Raw genomic sequence first — 25,351 nt, forward strand, 5'->3', positions numbered from 1 at the left:
TTCTATATTAGTACTCTTGATCTACAATATAGAATTGCAACTTATTAACAAAATGTACAAACTTTCTCCTGTTTGTTCTTGTGTCTTTAATTTATTGCAATCTAAATAATCAACACATCTAATATAACGAGAGGCTTCCTCAAATTCAACCCAAAATGACACATTTGCGACTACCACAGTCTCAGAATTACTCACCCCATCTTGACAAGCTTCTTTAATACTCAGTAGAGCTCCTCTGGCTGTTGTGACCTGCTGCAAGTGTGATGCATTGCAACATAACAGCTTCTGCCATCGTCCCTGAGGAATCTCAGCCCGTTCTTCATGGACATCGGCATCCAGATTAGTAATGTTCTTGGGTTGTCAAAAGAGTAGCCCAAAAAGTTACCAAAAGAGATCACTACCTTGTACAAATAAGAAAGAGAATACAAAAAGACACAAAGACATTGGAAAGTTCCTAGAGATACAGCAGACATCAGAGATTGTAAGGTCAAAGTCATAAAAACACCAGCTACACTATAGAAATAAGTGTCATAGTCACTAACTGACATGAGATTCCTGAGGAGGCCGGTCATCAAAAACTGTCGACTGACTATAAGAGACCTGCAGAAGATTTGGTGGCCACGGGCACTGAGGTATCAGTTTTGACAATAAGGTACATATTAAAAGCTGAAGGTCTCAATGCTCGAGCTTCAAGATGTCATCTCTACTGACCCAAAAGCACAAGAACAGTTTGTTTCAGTATGTTATAAACCATAAAAAATAAGTCATAAGTTTTTGGATTCTATTCAGTGGAGTTATGAAACAAAAATGGAACTTCTGCGGCTCATGAATCAGCAATAAGTCTGAAGGAGGAAGAATGAGGCACACACTAAAAAGATCACCTACTGTGAAGCATGGCAGTGGCTTGGTGATATCTACAGCGAATGATGAGGGTGACTCAGCGGTGGCTACAGTGAAGCATAGTGGTGGCATGGTGATGCTTACAGTGAAGCATGGCACTGGCGACTGTGAAGCATGGCGGTGGCTCAGAGGTGATGACAGTGAAACATGTCGGTGGCTACAGTGAAGCAGGGTGATGCCTACAATGAAGCATTGTAGTCACTCAGTGATGGCTAAAGTGAAGCATGGTGGTGGCTCAGTAATGCCTATAGTGAAGCATGGCGGTGGCTCGGTGATGCTTATTGTGAAGCATGGTGGTGGCTCAGCGGTGATGACAGTGAAGCATGTCGGTGCCTACAGTGAAGCATAGTGATGGCTACAGTGAAGCATGGCGGTGCCTCGGTGATGCTTATAGTGAAGCATGGCGGTGGCTTGGTGATGCCTACAGTGAAGCATGGTGGTGGCTCAGTCGTGAGGACAGTAAAGCATAGTGATGGCACATCAGTGGTTACAGTGAAGCATGGCAGTGACTCTGAGATACCTACTGCAAAGCATGGTGGTGACTCAGTGATGCCTTCAGTCAAGCATGGTGGTTGCTCAGAGATACCTACAGTGAAGAGCCAATGCCGATGAGGAATGAGATAAGATTCCTCAGGAATGTGGTCAAAAGCTGGTGTCTGGCTATCCCTCAATTTTGCAGCAAGTTATAACAGCCAGAGGGCCTGTACTAAATATTAAAGAATCTTGTCATGATAGGGTGGATAATTCTGAGACTGGAGTAGTTAGTATAATTAGCACCTTGTGGCGAATTTAAGGAAACCACTTCTTATGTTAGTTGTGTTGAACTATTTCCATTGTTTTTGTTAGATTTGGTTATTTTGCAGAAAGTAACTTTTGTAACTTTGTACATTTTGCTAACAATCCTCTTTCTTCACAGATTGACCTTGAGACAATCAAACAAAGATACCAGGAGCTGTACAAGAAGAGTTTAGCTGATGCCATTAAATCAGACACATCGGGAGACTTCTGCAGACTGCTCCTCGCTCTTCTGCATTAAATCCTATTTTGTAGATTTTCCTCCGTCCAGTGAAGATGAGCCGCTGATTTCGGGGAATCTCCATGTTATCTCCAAATGTTAAACACAAAAGAAAACTGACAGCGACTGAATAAACACTTTCCTCAATCATGTTGTTGCTCATTTTCCGACCTCTTCATTCACACAGAAGTTTAGATACAATTGGTAAATTGTTATAATTTAGGTTACAATTTATAAACAAGCCGATCTTACAGATATAAATTGTACAGACGGAGTTGACAGATTCTCCTACTCTCCAACTGCAGGCTGTGTAAGTCTTCAAAGCACATGATATCTGCCTATGAGTCCAGGGGTAGCAAGCTGGGGAGGTAAGGTGGGCATTACCCAGAGGACATAGTGAGAACCCGAGGATGACGCTCCTAGACCGCTAGAGACAATCTCTATACTATTAATCCCTAAACTACCCTAGACCACCAGGGACTGTACTGTTAATCTCTACTATTCTAGACCCCCAGGGACTGTATTATTAATAACACCTAAACTAGACCACCAGGGACTGTACTGGTAATCTCTACTATTCTAGACCCCCAGGGACTGTATTATTAATAACACCTAAACTAGACCACCAGGGACTGTACTATTTTATCACTTTACTATCCTAGACCACAAGGGACTATATTATTAATTACCCTAAACTAGACCACCAGGGACTATATTATTAATCACCCCTAAACTAGACCACCAGGGACTGTATTATTAATCACCCCTAAACTAGACCACGAGGAACTGTATTATTAATCACCCCTAAACTAGACCACCAGGGACTGTATTATTAATCACCCCTAAACTAGACCACCAGGGACTGTATTATTAATCACCCCTAAACTAGACCACCAGGGACTGTATTTTTAATCACCCCTAAACTAGACTGTATTAGAACTGTATTATTAATCACCCCTAAACTAGACCACCAGGGACTGTATTTTTAATCACCCCTAAACTAGACCACCAGGCACTGTACTATTTTATCAATTAATATCCTAGACCACCAGGGACTGTACTATTAGTCACCCCTAAACTAGACCACCAGGAACTGTACTATTTTATCAGTTTACTATCCTAGACCACCAGGGACTGTATTTTTAATCACCCCTAAACTAGATCACCAAGGACTGTATTATTAATCACCCCTAAACTAGACCACCAGGGACTCTACTATTTTATCAGTTTGCTATCCTAGACCACCGGGGACTGTAATATTAATCACCCCTAAACTAGCCACCAGGCACTGTACTATTTTATGAGTTTACTATCCTAGACACCAGGAACTGTACTATTATATCAGATTACTATCCTAGACCACAAGGGACTGTATTATTAATCACCCAAAACTAGACCACCAGGGACTGTATTATTAATCACCCCTATACTAGACCACCAGGAACTGTATTATTAATCACCCCTATACTAGACCACCAGGGACTGTATAATTAATCACCCCTAAACTAAACCACGAGGAACTGTATTATTAATCACCCCTAATCTAGACCACCTGGGACTCTTCTATTTTATAACTTTACTATCCTAGACCACCAGGGACTGTCCTATTAGTCACATACTATTAATCACCCCTAAACTAGACCACCAGGGACTGTATTATTAATCACCCCTAAACTAGACCACCAGGGACTGTATTATTAGTCACCCCTAAACTAGACCACCAGGGACTGTAATATTAATCACCCCTAAACTAGACCACCAGGGACTGTAATATTAATCACCCCTAAACTAGACCACCAGGCACTGTACTATTTTATCAATTAATATCCTAGACCACCAGGGACTGTACTATTAGTCACCCCTAAACTAGACCACCAGGAACTGTACTATTTTATCAGTTTACTATCCTAGACCACCAGGACTGTACTATTTTATAACTTTACTATCCTAGACCACCAGGGACTGTATTTTTAATCACCCCTAAACTAGACCACCAGGGACTGTATTTTTAATCACCCCTAAACTAGACCACCAGGGACTGTATTTTTAATCACCCCTAAACTAGATCACCAAGGACTGTATTATTAATCACCCCTAAACTAGATCACCAAGGACTGTATTATTAATCACCCCTAAACTAGACCACCAGGGACTCTACTATTTTATCAGTTTGCTATCCTAGACCACCAGGGACTGTAATATTAATCAACCCTAAACTAGCCACCAGGCACTGTACTATTTTATGAGTTTACTATCCTAGACACCAAGAACTGTACTATTATATCAGTTTACTATCCTAGACCACAAGGGACTGTATTATTAATCACCCAAAAATAGACCACCAGGGACTGTATAACTAAACCACCAGGAACTGTATTATTAATCACCCCTAATCTAGACCACCTGGGACTCTTCTATTTTATAACTTTACTATCCTAGACCACCAGGGACTGTCCTATTAGTCACATACTATTAATCACCCCTAAACTAGACCACCAGGGACTGTATTATTAATCACCCCTAAACTAGACCACCAGGGACTGTATTATTAATTACCCCTAAACTAGACCACCAGGGACTGTATTATTAATCACCCCTAAACTAGATCACCAAGGGCTGTATTATGACTAACCCCTAAACTGTACTATTTTATAACTTTACTATCCTAGACCACCAGGGACTGTACTATTTTATCAGTTTGCTATCCTAGACCACCAGGGACTGTATTATTAATCACCCCTAAACTAGACCACCAGGGACTGTATTATTAATCACTCCTAAACTAGACCACCAGGAACTGTATTATTAAACACCCCTAAACTAGACCACCAGGAACTGTAGTATTAATCACCCCTAAACTAGACCACCAGGAACTGTATTATTAATCACCCCTAATCTAGACCACCTGGGACTCTTCTATTTTATAACTTTACTATCCTAGACCACCAGGGACTGTCCTATTAGTCACATACTATTAATCACCCCTAAACTAGACCACCAGGGACTGTATTATTAATCACCCCTAAACTAGACCACCAGGGACTGTATTATTAGTCACCCCTAAACTAGACCACCAGGAACTGTACTATTTTATCAGTTTACTATACTAGACCACCAGGACTGTACTATTTTATAACTTTACTATCCTAGACCACCAGGGACTGTATTTTTAATCACCCCTAAACTAGATCACCAAGGACTGTATTATTAATCACCCCTAAACTAGATCACCAAGGACTGTATTATTAATCACCCCTAAACTAGACCACCAGGGACTCTACTATTTTATCAGTTTGCTATCCTAGACCACCAGGGACTGTAATATTAATCAACCCTAAACTAGCCACCAGGCACTGTACTATTTTATGAGTTTACTATCCTAGACACCAGGAACTGTACTATTATATCAGTTTACTATCCTAGACCACAAGGGACTGTATTATTAATCACCCAAAACTAGACCACCAGGGACTGTATTATTAATCACCCCTATACTAGACTACCAGGAACTGTATTATTAATCACCCCTATACTAGACCACCAGGGACTGTATAATTAATCACCCCTAAACTAAACCACCAGGAACTGTATTATTAATCACCCCTAATCTAGACCACCTGGGACTCTTCTATTTTATAACTTTACTATCCTAGACCACCAGGGACTGTCCTATTAGTCACATACTATTAATCACCCCTAAACTAGACCACCAGGGACTGTATTATTAATCACCCCTAAACTAGACCACCAGGGACTGTATTATTAATCACCCCTAAACTAGATCACCAAGGGCTGTATTATGACTAACCCCTAAACTGTACTATTTTATAACTTTACTATCCTAGACCACCAGGGACTGTACTATTTTATCAGTTTGCTATCCTAGACCACCAGGGACTGTATTATTAATCACTCCTAAACTAGACCACCAGGGACTGTATTATTAATCACCCCTAAACTAGACCACCAGGAACTGTATTATTAATCACCCCTAAACTAGACCACCAGGGACTGTATTTTTAATCACCCCTAAACTAGACCACCAGGGACTGTAATATTAATCACCCCTAAACTAGACCACAAGGCACTGTACTATTTTATCAGTTTACTATCCTAGACCACAAGGGACTGTATTATTAATCACCCTAAACTAGACCACCAGGGACTGTATTATTAATCACTCCTAAACTTAACCACCAGGAACTGTACTATTTTATAACTTTACTATCCTAGACCACCAGAGACTGTGCTATTTAATCACTTTACTATCCTAGACCACCAGGGAATGTGCTATTTAATCACTTTACTATCCTAGACCACCAGGGACTGTGTATTTAATCACCTCACCATATTAGGCGCTATACTATTAAAAGGTTATTCCCATCTTAGCAAGTTATCATCTATTGCTGATCGCTGGGGAACCCCCATTGGTCTTGAAAATGGGGATCTGCAGTGCCCTCTTTGAATGAAGCAATTGCTATAGTCTAATAGACAAAAACTAAAAGACCATCACTCCATTGAAATGGGGCACTAGAGTTAGATAGGTGGATAGGTTATTACCGGCTAAAATGGGAATAACGTTTTATGAACTTCACTGCCCTAGATCACCAGGGACTGTCATATTAATCCCTTTATTATCCTAGACCAGATAAGTATAGGAACTATACTACAATAGATAGAAACTATACTACTAAGCCCTTCACTACCCCAGACCACCAGGTTTTGTACTATTAAAATTTTCACTACTCTAGACCACCAGAGACAGAAACTATGCTACCAAGCATGTCTGTACCCTAGACCACCAGGGACTGTACATTTATTACCTTTACTATCCTAGAACATCAGGGACTGTAATTTTAATTCCTCTACCATCCTAGACCACCAGGGACTATACTATTAATCTCTTCATAACGCTAGACCACCAGAGACAGACACTATGCTATTAAATTCTTGCTTACGCCTAGATCATCAGTGGTTTTATAATAAAGCCGTACACTGCTGTTGGCCATCAGATATGAAATTAATAAATCTTTTTTATTACACTCGACCACAAGGGATATCAAAATTAACCCCTGCACTGCTATAGACCACCAAAGATGTCTCCATCACCACTCTAGTCCAAGAGGAATGTCGAAATTTACCCCCTCACTGCTCTAAACAAATATGTGTCTATTAACCTATTCCATCACCTAGACCCCCAGGTCACAAATAATACGTAGAAAGATTTCTGGTAATTGAACCCAATAATCACCCCATGTAGCAGTATCTGGGCATATAACACCATACCAAATGCCATCCTGCCAGAGCAAAAGTGGCACTTTGATTCCTGATGGGCTATTTAGTCTGACGAATATTAAAGTGACTGAGATTCCCGAATGCTCATGCACACGTTCCTTCTTTTTTATGAGCAGATTTAAACCTGCAGCACGTTCTTACAGCGTTTCTGGCTGCAAATTTCAATGAGTGGGAAAAAATCTGCACCAAAAATGCAAGTAAAAAAATGTGCCTATTTTACGCTGCGTTTTTCCTGCCAAGAGATGTAGAAAGCAGAAACGGTGCAGAAATGTCTCCACCAAATGCTTAACGTGTGCACATACCCTTATTCCTAGATTAACCCCTGGTAGTATTAGCCCTGACAATACACATGCAGTAGCTGGAGAAAGTATCCTCCCCCTTGGCATTTTTTGTGTTTTTCTACATCACAACCTGGAATTTCATAGTTTTTGGGGAGTTTGCATTAGTTCTTGTAAAGAACATGCCTACAACTGTGAACATTTGGTTTTCTTTTTATTGTGAAGCAAACAACAAATAGGACAAAATAACTGAAACTTCAGTGTGCATAACTATTCACCCCCCTCCCCTACAGTCAGTACTTTCTAGAGCCTCCTTTTGCAGCAATTACAGCTGCAAGTCGCTTTGGATAAGTCTCTATGAGCTTTCCACATCTTACCACTGGGATTTTTGCCCATTCCTGAAGGCAAAACTGCTCCAGCTCCTTCAAGTTAGATGGTTTTCTCTGGTGAGCAACAATCTTCAAGTCTGACCACGGATTGTCAATTGGATTAAGGTCTGGACTTTGACTAGGTCACTCCAAAACATTTACATATTTCCCCTTAAACCACTCAAATGGTGCTTTAGCAGTATGCAGTGGGTTATTGTCTTGTTGGAAGGTGAACCTCCAGCCCAGCCTCAAATCACTGACAGACTGAAACAGGTTTTGGTCAAAAATATCCCTGTATTTCACACCATCCATCTTCTCATCGACTTGGACCATTTTCCCTGCTGCGGAAAAACATCCCCATATCATGATGCTGCCACCACCATGTTTCACTATGGGGATGGTGTTCTTGGGGTGATGAGCAGTGTTGGTTTTGAGCCAGACATAGTGTTTATCTTGGTGGCCAAAAAGTTCACTTTGGTCTCATATGACCACAGCACCCTTCTCCACACATTTGGAGAGTCTCCCGCATGTCTTTTGTCAAACTCAAATGAGCCTCACAATTTTTTTGTGTAGTTAAAGGCTTTTTTCTGCCCACTCTTAAAGGCCACCTCTACGGCTTATTGTGGTCGTATGGACAGATACTCCAGTCTCTGATTGGGAGCTCTGCTGCTCCTTCAGGGTTACCTTTGGTCTCTGTGCTGCCTCTCTGATTACTGCCCTCCTTGCCCGGGCTGAGAGTTTTGGTGGGTGGCCCTTTCTTGGCAGGTTTGCTGTGGTACCATGTCCTGTGGATTTGATGGTGCTCCAGGGGATCATCAGAGATTGGGATATTTTTTTAGAACCCAACCCTGACTTCTGCTTCTCAACAACGTTGTCCCTGACTTGTTTGGAGATCTCCTTGGTCTTCATGGTGTTGTTTGGAGATCTCCTTGGTCTTCATGGTGTTGTTTGGAGATCTCCTTGGTCTTCATGGTGTTGTTTGGAGATCTCCTTGGTCTTCATGGTGTTGTTTGGAGATCTCCTTGGTCTTCATGGTGTTGTTTGGAGATCTCCTTGGTCTTCATGGTGTTGTTTGGTTAGTGGTGCCTTTTGTTAATGGTGTTGCCTCCTCTGTGACCTTTCAGTAAAGGTAAAGTGTATATACTGACAGACATGTGACATTTACATTGCACACAGGGGGACGTCCTGTAACTAAGCATGGGACTTATGAAGGGAATTACTTGTACCACAATTTTTTAGGGGCGTTATAGCAAAAGGGGTGAATACATATGCACATGACAATTTTTAGTTATTTGATCCCATAAATATAATTTATGCCTATATTTTTTTCACGTCACTTCACCAACTTAGACTATTTAGTGCTGATGCATCACATACAAATTAGATTACAAAAATATTTACACACAGGTTGTAATGTAACAAAATAGGTAAAAAACCAAGGGGGATGAATACTTTTGCAAGCCATTGTACCTGGCTACAGTCAGTTGAGAGTTTGCTGTAATCGCAATTATTGCAAAATGAAGCAGAAAACAGGAGTTCATCCTCTGCCGTAAATATCCGCTCTGTTTACACCCATCTCCTATTGCAATTTTTGTGGGACAGGGATCTGAAGAAGTTTCTATCGCGCCGGCTAAATCCTTGTATCTGGAGAAGCTTTTATATATCAACAGTAACTGGAAAAACAAGGCCGGGAGCACAACGCCACATGTGACCACACCGGGAAGCCAGCGTACAGCTAATATTAGCATCTGCTCTGCTGTCCTCCTGCCAAGAGAGGGGCAGAAGTCGCCTGATAGTAAACAAGGTCCGAAAACCAGAACCTCAGAGACGAGCGCAGCTCTGCAGGCAGGAAAATGCTGCATCCAGGTAAAATATCTCTATCTATCTATTATCTATCTATCTATCATCTATCTATCTATCTATCTATCTATCATCTATCTATTATTTATCTATTATCTATCCGTTATATATATACAGTATATATTATCTATCTATCTATCTATCTATCATCTATCTATTATCTATCTATTATTTATCTATTATCTATCCATTATATATATATATATATAATCTATCTATCATCTATTTTATTACCTATCTAATATCTATCTATGTCACTTTTTTGCTGCATTTTATCAATGTGTATATTTTTAGAATGAAAAAAAAACCACTGCATTTTACAGTAGCAGCAAAATAAATAAGATGTTTTACATTTCTGATAACACCTATTGTGAATGGTGGATCCTGTGTTATCTACTGTATATAGAGGTGTTATCAGTTATTGTACAGGAGGAGGAGGAGGTGAGCTGTGATATCACCTATTGTGAATGGTGGATCCTGTGTTATCTACTGTATATAGAGGTTATCAGTCATTGTACAGGAGGAGGAGGTGAGCTGTGACATCACCTATTGTGAATGGTGAATCCTGTGTTATCTACTGTATATAGAGGTTATCAGTCATTGTACAGGAGGAGGTGAGCTGTGACATCACCTATTGTGAATGGTGGATCCTGTGTTATCTACTGTATATAGAGGTTATCAGTCATTGTACAGGAGGAGGTGAGCTGTGACATCACCTATTGTGATTGGGGGATCCTGTGTTATCTACTGTATATAGAGGTTATCAGTCATTGTACAGGAGGGGGAGGTGAGCTGTGATATCACCTATTGTGAATGGTGGATCCTGTGTTATCTACTGTATATAGAGGTGTTATCAGTTATTGTACAGGAGGAGGAGGTGAGCTGTGACATCACCTATTGTGATTGGGGGATCCTGTGTTATCTACTGTATATAGAGGTTATCAGTCATTGTACAGGAGGAGGAGGTGAGCTGTGACATCACCTATTGTGAATGGTGGATCCTGTGTTATCTACTGTATATAGAGGTGTTATCAGTTATTGTACAGGAGGAGGAGGTGAGCTGTGATATCACCTATTGTGAATGGTGGATCCTGTGTTATCTACTGTATATAGAGGTTATCAGTCATTGTACAGGAGGAGGTGAGCTGTGATATCACCTATTGTGAATGGTGGATCCGGTGTTATCTACTGTATATAGAGGTTATCAGTCATTGTACAGGAGGAGGTGAGCTGTGACATCACCTATTGTGATTGGGGGATCCTGTGTTATCTACTGTATATAGAGGTTATCAGTCATTGTACAGGAGGGGGAGGTGAGCTGTGATATCACCTATTGTGAATGGTGGATCCTGTGTTATCTACTGTATATAGAGGTGTTATCAGTTATTGTACAGGAGGAGGAGGTGAGCTGTGACATCACCTATTGTGATTGGGGGATCCTGTGTTATCTACTGTATATAGAGGTTATCAGTCATTGTACAGGAGGAGGAGGTGAGCTGTGACATCATCTATTGTGAATGGTGGATCCTGTGTTATCTACTGTATATAGAGATGTTATCAGTTATTGTACAGGAGGAGGAGGAGGTGAGCTGTGATATCACCTATTGTGAATGGTGGATCCTGTGTTATCTACTGTATATAGAGGTTATCAGTCATTGTACAGGAGGAGGTGAGCTGTGATATCACCTATTGTGAATGGTGGATCCTGTGTTATCTACTGTATATAGAGGTTATCAGTCATTGTACAGGAGGAGGTGAGCTGTGACATCACCTATTGTGATTGGGGGATCCTGTGTTATCTACTGTATATAGAGGTTATCAGTCATTGTACAGGAGGGGGAGGTGAGCTGTGATATCACCTATTGTGAATGGTGGATCCTGTGTTATCTACTGTATATAGATGTGTTATCAGTTATTGTACAGGAGGAGGAGGTGAGCTGTGACATCACCTATTGTGATTGGGGGATCCTGTGTTATCTACTGTATATAGAGGTTATCAGTCATTGTACAGGAGGAGGAGGTGAGCTGTGACATCACCTATTGTGAATGGTGGATCCTGTGTTATCTACTGTATATAGAGGTGTTATCAGTTATTGTACAGGAGGGGGAGGTGAGCTGTGATCTCACCTATTGTGAATGGTGGATCCTGTGTTATCTACTGTATATAGAGGTGTTATTAATAGTTTATTTTTTATAGCGCCAACATATTCCGCAGCACTTTACAAATTTTAGGGGGGACTTATACAGACAATACAGAATAAGCATATCTCATATCGAAAGGAGTGAGGGCCCTGCTCGTGAGCTTACAGTCTATGAGGAAGTGGGGGAGACACAAAAGGTAAAAAGTACATATATTGTATAATTAGCCATTGTACAGGAGGAGGAGGTGACCTGTGACATCACCTATTGTGAATGGTGCATTTATCTACTATATATAAAGTTAGTATCTGTCCTTGTACAGGAGAGGGAGGAGGTGAGCTGTGACATCACCTATTGTGAATTAATTATCCTATGTGATATACTGCATGTAAACATCTGCTTACCGTATATTCCGGCGTATAAGACGACCTGGTGTATAAGACGACCCCCCTACTTTCCTGTTAAAATATAGAGTTTAGGATATATTCACCGTATAAGGCTACCCCTTTTCCAACGCATACCAAACACCGGTAAAAATTAAAAAAAAAACAGATTTGAATTTAACATGGTCCTTTTTTAATTTAAATTCTTATGACATGCAGGTATATAGCAGGAAAACTGTCACTCATAAACATAAGGCATACAACAACAACATTACTATCATCCATTTTCATCAGCGGCATACACCGGTACCCGATAATTTACAACAGAAAGAATAGAGCTTCACACATAGATTAGATAGATAGAAACATGTCAGTCACATATATATGAAGTACAGTGACAGTGTTGATTACTGTACTTGTCATTTAGTGTAAAGGATTTATTAAAAAATATAATAGTGTTTTCGTGCACCGTCTCTTTAAAAAAGCCGGCCGGCAATTCAGCAGCGGCATACACCGGTACCCGACAATTTAGAATAGAAGGAATAGAGAATCATACATAGATTAGATAGATAGAAACATGTCAGTCACATATATATGAAGTACAGTGACAGTGTTGCTTACTGTACTTGTCATTTAGTGTAAAGGATTTATTTAAAAAAATAATAGTGTTTTCATGCACCGTCTCTTTAAGAAAGCCGGCCGGCAATTCAGCATCTGTACCCGACAATTTAGAATAGAAAGAATAGAGAATCACACATAGATTAGATAGATAGAAACATGTCAGTCACATATATATGAAGTACAGTGACAGTGTTGCTTACTGTACTTGTCATTTAGTGTAAAGGATTTATTTAAAAAAATAATAGTGTTTTCATGCACCGTCTCTTTAAAAAAGCCGGCCGGCAATTCAGCATCTGTACCCGACAATTTAGAATAGAAGGAATAGAGAATCACACATAGATTAGATAGATAGAAACATGTCAGTCACATGTCAGTGACAGTGTTGATTACTGTACTTGTCATTTAGTGTTAAAATAAAGGATTTATTTAAAAAAAAATTGGCGTGGGGTTCCCCTTAATTTTAGTCTCTAGTGGAGGTTAAGCAGACGGCTGGGGCAGATGTTTGAAGCCTGGGAAGGGGGTAATACCCACGGAGCTTCCCAGACTACTAATATCAGCCCCCAGCTGAATACCTAGCCTTTACTAGCTATTAAAATGGGGGACCCCCCCAAAAAAATGACGTGGGGTCCCCCCTATTTTAATAGCTAGCAAAGGCTAGGCAGACAGCTGGGGGCTGATATTAATAGCCCAGGAAGGGAGCCATGAATATTGGCCCCCTCCCAGGCTAGAAACACCAGCCGTCAGCCGCCCCAGAAATTCTGGCACTTAGCCTCGCTCTTCCACGCTGCCCTGGTGCGGTGGCAGGGGGTAATAGGGCTGGGGTTCATGTCAGCGCCAGCTGCCATGAAGCCCAGGTTAGTAATGATGGGCGTCTATAAGACACCCCCATTACTAACCTACAAAGTGTTAAAAAGAAAAAACACACTACACCCAGAAAAAAATAATTTATTTGAAATAAAACACACCATTTTATTTAATTCTTAGTTTACTAAAAAAAAAATAGTTACCTGTCCACGTTCCTGCGCTGATCTCCCATGCACAGCTGTCACATCTGGAGATGGTGACAGCTGTGCATGGCTGCTGTAAGCTCACGCTGCCGGGAACACGTCCGCTCCCGGCAGCGGGAGCCACTGACTGAGGTCACCGGAGTGCATTCAGGCAGCGCAGCTCCGGAGACCTGCTTTACGGCACTGCTGTACCGTGGGAATTTCTCACGATACAGCAGGGCCGTAAAGCAGCTAACCGGAGCAGCGCTGCCTGAACTCCGGCGAACCCGCTTATGCAATGACGGGGCTGCTTTACGGCCCCGGCATTCTAGCGGCGGCAGCGGTTCAGAGCGGTCACATTCTATGTGGCTGCTCTGAACTGGAGATCATCGTGGGACACTCGTGGACTACTACGGAGGGGTAAGGATAAGGTTGTGGTTTATTATTTTATATTTTATTACAGGAGATCGATGGCTTCGGGGAATTAGGTGTCTAGGTGAGTATAGGTGTAGTTTTTTATTTTTTACTTTATTTTAGGTGGCGATCGGCGGGGACAGGTAATGTATGAACTAATTTATTGTAGGTAACCACTGGCCACCAATGACATGTATTTAACATTTATTGGGGACACAGTAGGGCAATTTATATAGCAGGATCAGGCTGATGGGAACTACTGCTCCCATCGAGCTGATCCTGCTGGCAGGAGTGGACGGGGGACAGACATAGGCCGATGGGAGTAGTAGTGTCACATCGGCCTATGTCTGCCTGCACGCACACACCCGCACACATCGCACAGACACCGCGCACACCCGCAGACATCGCACAGACACCGCGCACACCCGCACACACTCGCAGACATCGCACAGACACCGCACACATCGCACAGACACCGCACACACCCCCAGACATTGCACAGACACCGCGCACACCCGCACACACTCGCAGACATCGCACAGACACCGTGCACACCCGCACACACTCGCAGACATCTCACAGACACCGCACACACCCGCAGACATCGCACAGACACCCCACACACACTCGCAGACACACGCACAGACACCCGCACACACCAATCATGACGGGTCTGGGAGGTGAGGCTGACCTGTGAGACCGTGGGAAAGTTCATGTGAGTTCATGCAATGCAGTCAAGCATGAACTCACATGAACCCTCTGAGGGCACCGCGGCGACTTCAAATGAACAGCTGATCGGCATCACCTGATACCTCAGCTGTTCATTTGAAATAACCGGCGGGAAAGCGCAGCACAGAACGGGAAAGCCGGCGGTGAAGTCTTTTCACTGCCGGCTTCCCCGCCCGGGTCCTTCGCTCCCCGCTCCTTTGTGCTGCACTCCCCGCCCGGTCCTAACTTACGATTGGGATGGGAGGTGGCGAGGGGAGCGGAGGATCGGGGTGGGAGGCTGCGGGGAAGCAGTATGGGGCTGTGTGATTGTTTAAAAGCCGGCGGCTTTTTACCGCCCGCCGGATTTTAAACAATCAGGACAATTCTCCCACGCTGGGATGGCATTCTGATGACAGGCTGGATCTCACTGAGCGCTGCCACCCAGCTTGTCATCCTTCAGAGACACTGCAGAGCGCAGGCATTATGGGAACTTCCGATTCCGGTATTCGATATTGTAAAAGTATCGGAATTAAGTATCGGAATTCCGATACCGCGAATATCGGCCGATACCCGATATTACAGTATCGGAATGCTCAACACTACTTGTCACAGAAGCAATGCGAACTTCCCAGCTCCGGACACAGCGCAGCGCTTCTGTGACAAGTGAAAGCTGTCGGCACAGAAGCCCTGCGCTGTGTCCGGAGCTGGGAAGACACTGCGATGTGTCAGAAAAGTTCGCTAGGTTCTGTCTGTCTCCGCTGCTGGGAATACGCTGCGCTGTGTCCCAGGCCTGAGCAGACACAGCGCAGCGATGTGTCAGTTTCAGCACAGAAGCGCTGACTGTCTGGACCTACCGCCGCCGTATTTTAACTCCCTCCACCTTATATTAACTCCCATATGGCAGGGATACGGCCACGGCAGCTTATTAACACCCCCAGAGTATCCCCGCATGTCAATTTCTGAAAGTTCAAAAACATTACCGGCGTATAAGACGACCCCAGACTAGACAGAAGATTTTTCAGTCTTCAAAAGTCGTCTTATACGCCGGAATATACGGTACATATTCTGCCTCTAAGGTCAGGTTCACACATTCAGCATTTGGTCAGTATTTTACATCCGTATTTGTAAGCCAAAACCAGGAGTGGGTGATAAATACAGAATTGGTGACTTGTTTCTATTTTACTTTTCCTCTGATTGTTCCACTTCTGGTTTTGAATTACAAATACTGATGTCAAATACTGACCGAATACTGAATGCGTGAACGTGGCGTGGCCTAACAGCAGCAATCGCAGATAAGTTCTGGTTGCTGCCGTTAGCTCTTTGTCATTCCGGATGCCTAGTGGTTCCTCTGCAATTTGATCAAGGGGTACTAATAGGTTGACATTGCAGCTAGGAGCCCGCTGAAGGCCCTGTGACTGAAATCAGATGATCTTAGGTTCAAGTACCCTAATACCCAGAAAAAAAAAAATACGAAAACAAAAAATTCCAAGGTGATGAAGTGGTTAAAAAAAAGACGTCCCAAAATGCTGGAAAAATGCAAAAAAATTTCAGGAAATGACCAAGAAAATGCTGAATTTTTGGAGCATAATTGGAAAAATGTTTAGGAATTTTGAGTTTTTGAGGAGGATTTTGGAGAGTTTCCTGCTTAGTTTCTGCTCCAAAAACTCAACAAAAAACTGAGTGTGAACACATCTGAAGAGGGAAAATCCTGATGATAGTTTGCTTTCAAGGTACAAACCCACACAAGCAATAAACTATAAAGAAAATCGTTATGCAGGTGCATTCTTTCCGCTCGTGAGTTCCTATTTGTAAAGCTTGTGATGAAAACTAAGATCAAACCACAATTGAAATTCCAAAAATCACAAAAGCTTTCATTCTTTTTAAATTGCCTTGTAAAACTTTTATGGCCCTTATAAAGTTACGTTAAATGGAAAAATCCAGTTCTTAGCCCTAATGATTACTGAAACTTGAGAAAATGGATTGTTTCCTATAAATCCTATTGTTGACGATTTTGTGAGAAGTTTCACACTTTATGACTTGTTCTAAGTTCATCAACTAGAAATCATGTCTTATAATGAATGAGACTCAGAACTTTACTTTATTTTTATAGGCTGGAAGAAGATAAGAGGACTTCTGCTCCAGTTCTGCTTCTGCTGACATGGCCTCTGTCCAACACAAGTTGGGTTTCATTTATTGGAAATTTTTCTAATTGGAATAATTGTGGCAATATGGATGGCAAAACGAGTGAAGTCCTAATCTTTCATGATAAAGTCTTCTCCAGCGACCTATTGAGGCAGCTGAACAAGTTGAGAGAATCCAGGTTGCTTACTGATGTTACCATTTGTAGTGATGACTGCGAATTCCCTTGCCATAGGAACGTTTTGGCCTCCAGTAGTCCATACTTTAAGGCAATGTTTTGCAATAATTTTAAAGAAAGTACCCAGGACAAGGTGTTTTTGATGGGCATAGATTCAGACACGCTTCATTGGATCATCGTATACGTCTACACCGGGGAGATCCTCATAACAGTGGATAACGTCTTCAGTCTCATTCAAGGTGCTTCACTTTTACAGTATGAAAAACTATTGGGAACTTGCTCAAAATTCCTCCTGGACCAAATGACTCCCCAAAATTGTTTAAGTATGATCAGACTTTCTGAATTCTTTAGCTGTAAGAACCTCAAAGAGAAGGCTAGACGAATGGCTTTGCAATACTTTAAAGACGTGTCCATTTCCGAAGATCTGAAGAATCTCGGTGTCTCGGAACTGTTGGACTATATTGGAGATGATGATCTTTGTGCTGAAGAAGAACAAGTATTTGATGCTCTAATGACCTGGATAAGACACAATGAACATGGCCGAAGGTGCTATATACAAGAATTATTTAAAAAAGTCAGGCTCCAGTATGTCCATCCAACTTTTCTTTTCCATTTCATTGCCAATGAACCTTTGATTCAGTCTTCAGTGTCTTGCCGGAGAATGTTAGAATCAGCCTGTAAAGTATTATTTGCACATAACACATCCATCTCCCCAGATATCAAGGCAATATGTCATGTCCCGCGTCGATTTTCTCATCAAGAATTCCTCATCAACATAGGAGGCCGAAAGGACAACCACCAGACGACAAGAGACGTCTTGCTGTATAATGAGAAAACAAATCAGTGGTTGAGGCTTGCCAGGCTGCCGACACGTCTACACAAGGCTTCGGCGGTTGGGTTGCATGGTAATGTGTATGTCCTAGGTGGGCTATCCATTGGCAACAAAGAAAACACCGTCACTTCAAGTGTTTTCATACTGTCCCTGAAATTAAATCAGTGGCGCAAAGGTGAATCCATGCTTGTTCCGAGATACTCTCACAGGAGTATCGGGTACAGAAACTATATCTTCTCAATAGGAGGGATGGGAGCAAAACAACAAATTCTTAGCTCGGTAGAGAGATTTGATAGCATTTATAACTCCTGGGAGGCAATGGCCAGTATGCCAGTCGCTGTCCTACATCCTGCAGTAGCTGCCAAAGATGAAAGAATATATCTTTTTGGTGGAGAGGATGTGATGCAGAATCCAGTCCGGCTTATACAGGTAATTCATGGAATTCCTATGGAACCTAATAACTACGCCATGAAGAGTAAAAGAGGCACTTTTTTTTTAGTCACTGACATAAAGCTGATCAGATAAAGAAAATACAACACTAAGACCGGTAGGTCATAGGAAGGAATTGCAAATCATTTTTTCACGACATTTCAGTACGACAGTGTGTACAGTTGATCACTTTAAGGGTATGCTACAAATTCACATATACCCAGTAAGTTTATATATAAAAAAAACTACAAAACACTATACTGACCTCGTTTGGTACTTCCACGGCTTCTTTGCCTGGTTCTCAGCCAGTCTCTGTAAACCTCGGCCTCCTGTAATGATGTCTCGTCCCATGTGACCACTGCAGCCAATTACAGGTGGTCCGGCTTTGAAAAACTTTTTTGCAGGGGGTAAAATGTGCAGAAAATTCCCAGCATGAAATCAGGAGTGAATAAATTCTGAGTGCCCTTAAAGTTACAGTATCTGTGATAAAAAAAAACAAAACAGAATATTTCCTACATTGTAGGAATTTAATTTGATTGTCCCAAATTAGAAAAAAAAAAGATGGCTGCTAACTTCCAATTGCAGCAAAACACTTGTCTATAGGTTGAGTGGTAAGTGCATGGAGATGAACTGCAATACCATACAGTGTGGCACTGTTTTTGTAAGAAAGCAGCCATGTTTTTGTTATCTTAAAAAATCTGCTTGAAACACAGACCAGTCTAAAGTAGTAGGGATAATGAATCAAATTCTACACCTCCTGGAGCTGTATACTGTGTGCAGCATCCAGCTGGAAAGAACATTAGGGAGGAGCTATAATCTATGAGTCTGTTGCTCTAAGCCAATCAGCATTGACTTGAGTTTACTCAGCAATGCTAATTGGCAGGAAGCTGTGATTGACAGGGCTCTCCTTCCAAATACCTTTTTAAGTTGGATTCCATCCTCTGAGACATTATAGACATGACTATATATATATATATATATATATATAAATTATTGTTCTTATATTTTAGGTTTATCATGTTTTCAGGAACATGTGGTTCAGGATGGAGACCAGAATGGTAAAAAATGTCTGCGCCCCGGCCGTTGTTGTTGGGGAAAAGATTATAATAATCGGAGGTGAGTTCTTATTGCCAAGTTTCAGCACATTGACTATGAAATGGTTGACTATCGATTCTCTGCAGCTCCTCCATCCTTTCCTGATCTTCCGATGTGACTGGTGCTTGACCACTGCTGCCAATTGCTATGGCCAATGATTATCTGCAGCAGTCATATGCCAACCATGGTGGAAGAGAAGAAGATGATACAGGTTGGAGAACATGGCCAGCAGGATGGTGGAGCAGTTGGGTGAAGTAGAAGTTATTTCTTCAGTTCATTTAGTACACTGGGGCCATATATCAACATAACAAAAGGGGCAGAAAAAAAGTCTGTGGTAGTAATATAAATATAAATATTTGTTACGATACTGGCGCAGTACTGCTGGAAACCAGTGGCCGAAGGAGCACAAGCAGTAACAGCAAGCGATAGTAGAAGTTTTTGGAGATAGCAAGGAGTTGTAGGAAACAATCTGTAGATAAATTAGAATAGTCTGGGTAAGAATGTTCAGGAGCTGGAGACTAATACTAGGCTAACAGCTAGTCACAATACTCAAGCAATGATTGAGAGACCCATGCGGCTTTAAGTAGGTCCAAACAGTAAACAGGATGGATTCCATAGATTCAGAATCCGCCATCTTGGTAAAGGACAATTGCAGAACACAACAGCAGCCTCCAGTGATAAGGAGTAAAATTGCAGCACAATTATTAAAGTGAACAAGAGCGGCCATTAGTGGTCAAACTGCAGAAGGCAACAGAAATCCTGACTATTGTCAGGATTTCATATACGATATCGTATACAATATTTCGTACTGTGAATGCAGCAACCAATGTGCTCACCCCCCTTCCTTACCTTTCTACACAGGACTCAAATCTCTCACAATACAAATTTAATAACTAGGTGCAAAATGCTAGCAAGACCATCACCAAATCACATCACAACCATATAGCATAAACAACTCCAGACAGAGTATCACAAAACCATATTTTTAAAATGAAAATAAAAAGCTGGACATCTCGTGCCACTTACTTTGGGATATGTTGACCTGAGGAAAGATAAGGAAGCTACTTAGACACATTTTGTGGGAGGCTAGTCTGCTTTGCAGGAAGTGCACATCTTTTTCCAAATTTTGACTTCCAGATGAAATGAGAAAAGGGGATAAAGTAGGGTGAAAAATCCTTATATTATGGGGTGTAGAAAATAAAATGAAAAATGGGATACATAAGACAGGAGAGACAGAGCTTGCCAATCCCTCTTAAAGGGTTGCTTTCATGATTGATGTTCATTAGCACATTGCTTATTAGCATCCCTTGTTTCTGTTACCTGTGGTGGCAGTTTGGAAGACTGACAGTTCGGAGCAGTGGCATTGTCGCGCCACTGGCCCAAACTGTGCGTTCTCCCATGCTCTAAAGCATAAAGATGGCCATATCCAGTGATCCATCCAGCTTCAGAGCAGGACCTGCAAGCTTTATAGCAAAGACCTTAAAACCGCCACTTCTGATGGACTACAGGCAACGAGCAGTAAACTATAGAATTAAAAACACCTCCGTTCTTGAGAATTGAGAGGGTTTTTAATAAGAGGTAAATTGCAATGTTGCTTGTTTTTACACACACTCTCCAGCGTCATGGTCCTGGGTTCAAACCCTTGAGCCTGTGTTTTGTGGTCGGCTTCTCTGTCTGCCGAGCCACAGCAGATACACCTTTTCTCTGGGTGTTTAGTTTCTGGTATCCTTGTTTCAGTTCTTTTAGGGTAACAGGTGTTTTCATTTACTCATTTGTCTGCCCTATCACCTTTCGGGTGCGGCTTTATATTCTTTTCCCTTACTGGCATTTCCTGCTCCTCTCATTTGGATGTTCAGACATTCTGTTGTAGTTTAAAGCCAGCCAGTGATATTCCAGCTAGGGTTTATCTCTTTCCTTTTTCTGTTCTTTACCCTGCACCTATCTTCCGTTTCTTTTTAGGAAGTAGGCGGCATATTATCTAACAGTACGCAGTTTATACTTTATTTTGTATTTTGTGGTGTATTCTACTCACTCTGGGACCTTTTCCTTTTTTCAGCACACTTTCCCTTTTGTAGGGAATTCACACTCTACTCTGCCCTCTGGTTCTTTTAAGAGAAATGTGAAGCTCTCGACGGCCTTTCAGGCAGCATAGGTCCAAGTTGCCATTGTCTAGACTATGGTTAGGTCTATTTCTGCCCATACAGGAACCACTAGGGACTGCGGGGTCAGGATCTGTGGAGCCTGTACAGGAACCGGCAGGGTCAGTTGCAGTTTTTAGCTTTACCTATTATCCTGAGGGAGTTGCTACACCTGCATAACATCCAGATTACATTTCACAGCTGTCCATACTACATCATTGGCTGTAAACAGTATTTTCTACCAGGTGGAATTATAATTTCAGCTTTAGATGTGACTTGAGTATATCAGATCAGTAGTAGAAATGACTCCATAAAAGCTCCTATATAAAACATTTGGATATTCTGCTCCATATAACCCCATTTAAATTACCATTTATGCCATTAACTTTTCACCTGATCTGATCTAACATTTTTTTTGTTCCAGGTTACACCAGAAGAATCATTGCCTACGATATGACGCAAAATACATTTGCCAAATGTGCCGACATGAAGGACAGACGAATGCACCATGGCGCCACCGTCCTGCAGAATAAAATTTACGTAACAGGCGGCCGGTGTCTGACCGTGGACAACACCATTGAGGACTCTGATTCCTTTGACTGCTATGACCCTAATACCGATTCATGGACTTCAAAGGGAAAGCTGCCCCATAGGTTATTTGATCATGGCTGTCTCACTCTGCAGTGTATCCCTACACAATTTCACTAAACAAGTACTGTCATTTGGTATGGTCCAAGAATCAGGAGCTATGGGACATGTAGTGGCGTTTATAGACAGAACATAACAAAGATCAAAATTGCTGCCCAATTATAGCACTTTGTTTTTCCATCTAGGAAAGAAGGGCCCTTCTTATCCTTTCCACGAGTCTTTGAGCATTTCCCATTTTGCAGTTCGCTTAAGGAGGAGAGTCCTACAAAGGCTTGCACCACCATAAGCCAACAAGATGGGACAACAGTTGCAATGGTTGTAGACAACACATAAACTCGGTCTGTAGTCTGGTCCTGCAGTTATGCAGAGGTAGAATGTGTCTGGGAATTGTCCATGTGCCTACTGGCCCTTTCATTGTGGTAGCCCCTAGGAGGATAGTCGTATAGCCAGTCCCCATGACAGATGTCTTTACTGTCCAGTGATTGCATTCCCAGAATCTATGCTCTGCTTCTAAGGCGGCACTCACACATCCGTATGTCACGGTCTGAGCACGGACCACGATGCATGGATTGTCTACGGGTCTCCAGACCTGAATTTGACTGTTGACTTCGTGTCGAGAGACCCACAGCCGGCCAAAACATTGCGGTCCGTACTTAGACCATGTTTCACGGACATCTGACTTAAGCCTTATTGCCAGGAAGCGCTGAAGAAGTTCTACAGCGACCATGCTTACACAAAAGTAGAAAACGGGAGAGAGGTAAATACAAGGGGGCAAACAAAGTCAAACATTAAAAGAATAGTAAGGATAACAATCTTTATGAAAATTATTTTTCTTGTTTATTCGAAGCATTGGAGCAATAAAACACAGTATAACAAAGATGGACATTCACATACCACTTAAAAACTATTTTGTGGACCTTTTACTTTTTTCCTTGTTTGTAAAGTTGGTGCAATTCGATTCCCACGACCCGGCCCATCGGCCATGTGAGTTATTTCTGTGAGAGCCCGCTTGATTAGCGGCCTGACACAAAGTCATCGTTGCAACGTGGCAAACATGTGAGGTCGTACCAGGCCGACTAATAAAAACAGAAGCCGTGGGTGCCATCAGGTAGGAGCCGGTTCTCATTGTTCCCGTCCAACAGCCAAAAATTACTGACGTGGCCGATGGACCGGGTTGTGAGAATCAATTTGCACCAACACTACTTCTCTGTTTTCTATGCTGATGCTACAAAATTTCTTGCTTTCTATAGTGTGAATGAGAGGGATCAAAAGCATGAAGGGTCACAGCCATGTCCATTAAATGGCGTTGGACCCGTAGCCAATTTTTGGATCATGAATTGCTGTTGGTGCAGCTTGTATGACTTTTCTGAGTGCCGATACCTATTGTTCTGTGAATTACCGAGCCCAGTTAGACGGAACCGCATCTCATTGGACACGATGTACTGTAACGGGTCCAAATGAATTTCTACGAATATATCCACCATCCAATTACAGTACTCGAGAGTCTTCCCCTCCTAGAACTCTTACACAACCTGATTTTTGAGGATCCAGGTGAAATGATTTCATGTTAACATGTTGTTTTGTTGAAGTGCTCCTGCTGGAATGATTTTTATGCAGATTTCCTTGGGCTTCTCGTAATCCTCTCCTGGACGTCTGCAACAACCACCACATATAGTATTTTTTTGCATTAGCCATGGGTCCTGTGTTCTGCCACTTTTGCACCAAACTTTATATATTGATTTTTACTGGAAGAAGATGGTCTGAAAACTGAACAACAGAAAAGTCGTGTCTTTGTGTGAATGATCCTGTGTGTTCATAGGCCTCCAGGTATCACAAAACACCACATTGGACACACATACACACAACACCATTGCCCTAAAATTTCACAACTATGGTTATTGTAAGAATAATAATTCACTTAGTATATTTAGCTACATGTCAATGTCATTAATTTGTCAGAGTTTCTATTTATGTACATTTTTTAAGTTTGGTGTCCTTATTCTGGATCAACGCATTAACAAATCAGAAAGTATATTTTTCAATGTATACAACACATATCAAATATCTAAAAAAAAAAAGCATGTCGGCATGAAACAGCAGTAAAAATTGTATTGAATTTGTAATAAAGATTTTTTCTTTTCTGGTAGACTCTATTTTCTCTTTTATTAAGCGACAATCTCCGTTTTATCTGTCTGCAATTTCAACCAAAAAGAGATGGTTTTATCAATAAATATCTTAAAAAATCCATTGTATTTTATTTTTTTTTACTATAAGTACCGTATTTGTTCCCCTAAAATAATACTTTTTAAGAGGTTTTTCTCTGTTGGCTGTATCTGGTATGGGAGTTTAGTCTAATTCAAATGAAATGTAATATCAGATACTGTCCATGGATTGTAATCGCTTTCATGGGCTCTATAAGGGGTCTGCTACTTTGCTATACAACCCAGCCAGGTTGTGTATTACATGGCTAGCCATTTGCAGAGGAATATCTTGACGTGCCGTCTTCACAACAATGATAGCTGAGCATTAGTGTTCATTTGATTGCTGATTTGCCTTTATTCACAAATGAGACAACCCCTTTAATCATCATCAGTAACTGTGATAGAAGTTTCTGTTCCCCTATGGTGAATTGCAGTTTCATAGCACAGAAACTTCAGCGGATTGAGATGGTGACCCTAATCTGAAGTATATACATTGGGTAAATAATTACAGAATAAATAAAAATATTGTTGGAGTGCTATCTTAATACAGAAGGTTTCTCTGTTCCGGATAATCATCTCTTAGCTAAAGCTGACTGATTTCAAAGTGTCTCTAGGAGTGGAGGACCTGGCCTGTCCCTTATTACACATACAATTCTTTGATATGAATAGGCATCTTGTAATACTTAATTTGCCCTGTGGGGGCACTGTTGGAAAATGTAACACT

The 25,351-nt window shown here is 41.7% G+C and overlaps 2 protein-coding genes across 4 annotated transcripts in view; both read left to right on the top strand.

Annotated features, from left to right (window-relative positions):
• ANXA13 (annexin A13) overlaps positions 1-2,062 on the top strand; it is a 72,387-nt gene extending 70,325 nt beyond the window's left edge. Inside the window, exon 11 of the mRNA XM_073679847.1 lies at positions 1,817-2,062. Within this exon, the coding sequence (XP_073535948.1) occupies positions 1,817-1,936 (120 nt within the window). The 3' untranslated portion in view covers positions 1,937-2,062. The remainder of the gene's footprint in view (positions 1-1,816) is intronic.
• Positions 2,063-9,553: 7,491 nt separating this feature from the next.
• Positions 9,554-24,570, top strand: KLHL38 (kelch like family member 38). Of its 3 annotated transcripts, XR_012320183.1 has the most exons (5): positions 9,554-9,722; positions 17,078-18,545; positions 19,556-19,661; positions 19,727-19,851; positions 22,203-22,326. XR_012320183.1 is itself a non-coding variant. In XM_073679846.1 (4 exons), the coding sequence occupies exons 2-4, from the start codon at positions 17,196-17,198 to the stop codon at positions 19,756-19,758; spliced, it is 1,488 nt and encodes a 495-aa protein (XP_073535947.1). In that variant the 5' UTR covers positions 9,554-9,722; positions 17,078-17,195; the 3' UTR covers positions 19,759-20,131. The 3 variants fall into 3 exon arrangements, 2 of the variants coding, with proteins under 2 accessions (XP_073535947.1, XP_073535946.1); XM_073679846.1 differs by lacking the exon at positions 22,203-22,326 and having other exon boundaries at positions 19,727-20,131; XM_073679845.1 differs by lacking the exon at positions 19,727-19,851 and having other exon boundaries at positions 9,555-9,722; positions 22,203-24,570.
• Positions 24,571-25,351: the final 781 nt, after the last annotated feature.

The sequence above is a fragment of the Phyllobates terribilis genome, unplaced genomic scaffold (assembly GCF_046119375.1).
Source record: "Phyllobates terribilis strain yellow unplaced genomic scaffold, ASM4611937v1 Scaffold_4__5_contigs__length_816908805, whole genome shotgun sequence".
NCBI lineage: Eukaryota > Metazoa > Chordata > Amphibia > Anura > Dendrobatidae > Phyllobates > Phyllobates terribilis.

Coding starts and splice junctions, on each gene's coding strand:
- KLHL38 (XM_073679845.1), top strand. CDS start 17,196: ATGGATGGCAAAACGAGTGAAGTCCTAATCTTTCATGATAAAGTCTTC. Junction 18,546..19,555: donor ATCCAGTCCGGCTTATACAG/GTAATTCATGGA, acceptor CTTATATTTTAG/GTTTATCATGTTTTCAGGAA. Junction 19,662..22,202: donor AAAGATTATAATAATCGGAG/GTGAGTTCTTAT, acceptor TTTTTGTTCCAG/GTTACACCAGAAGAATCATT.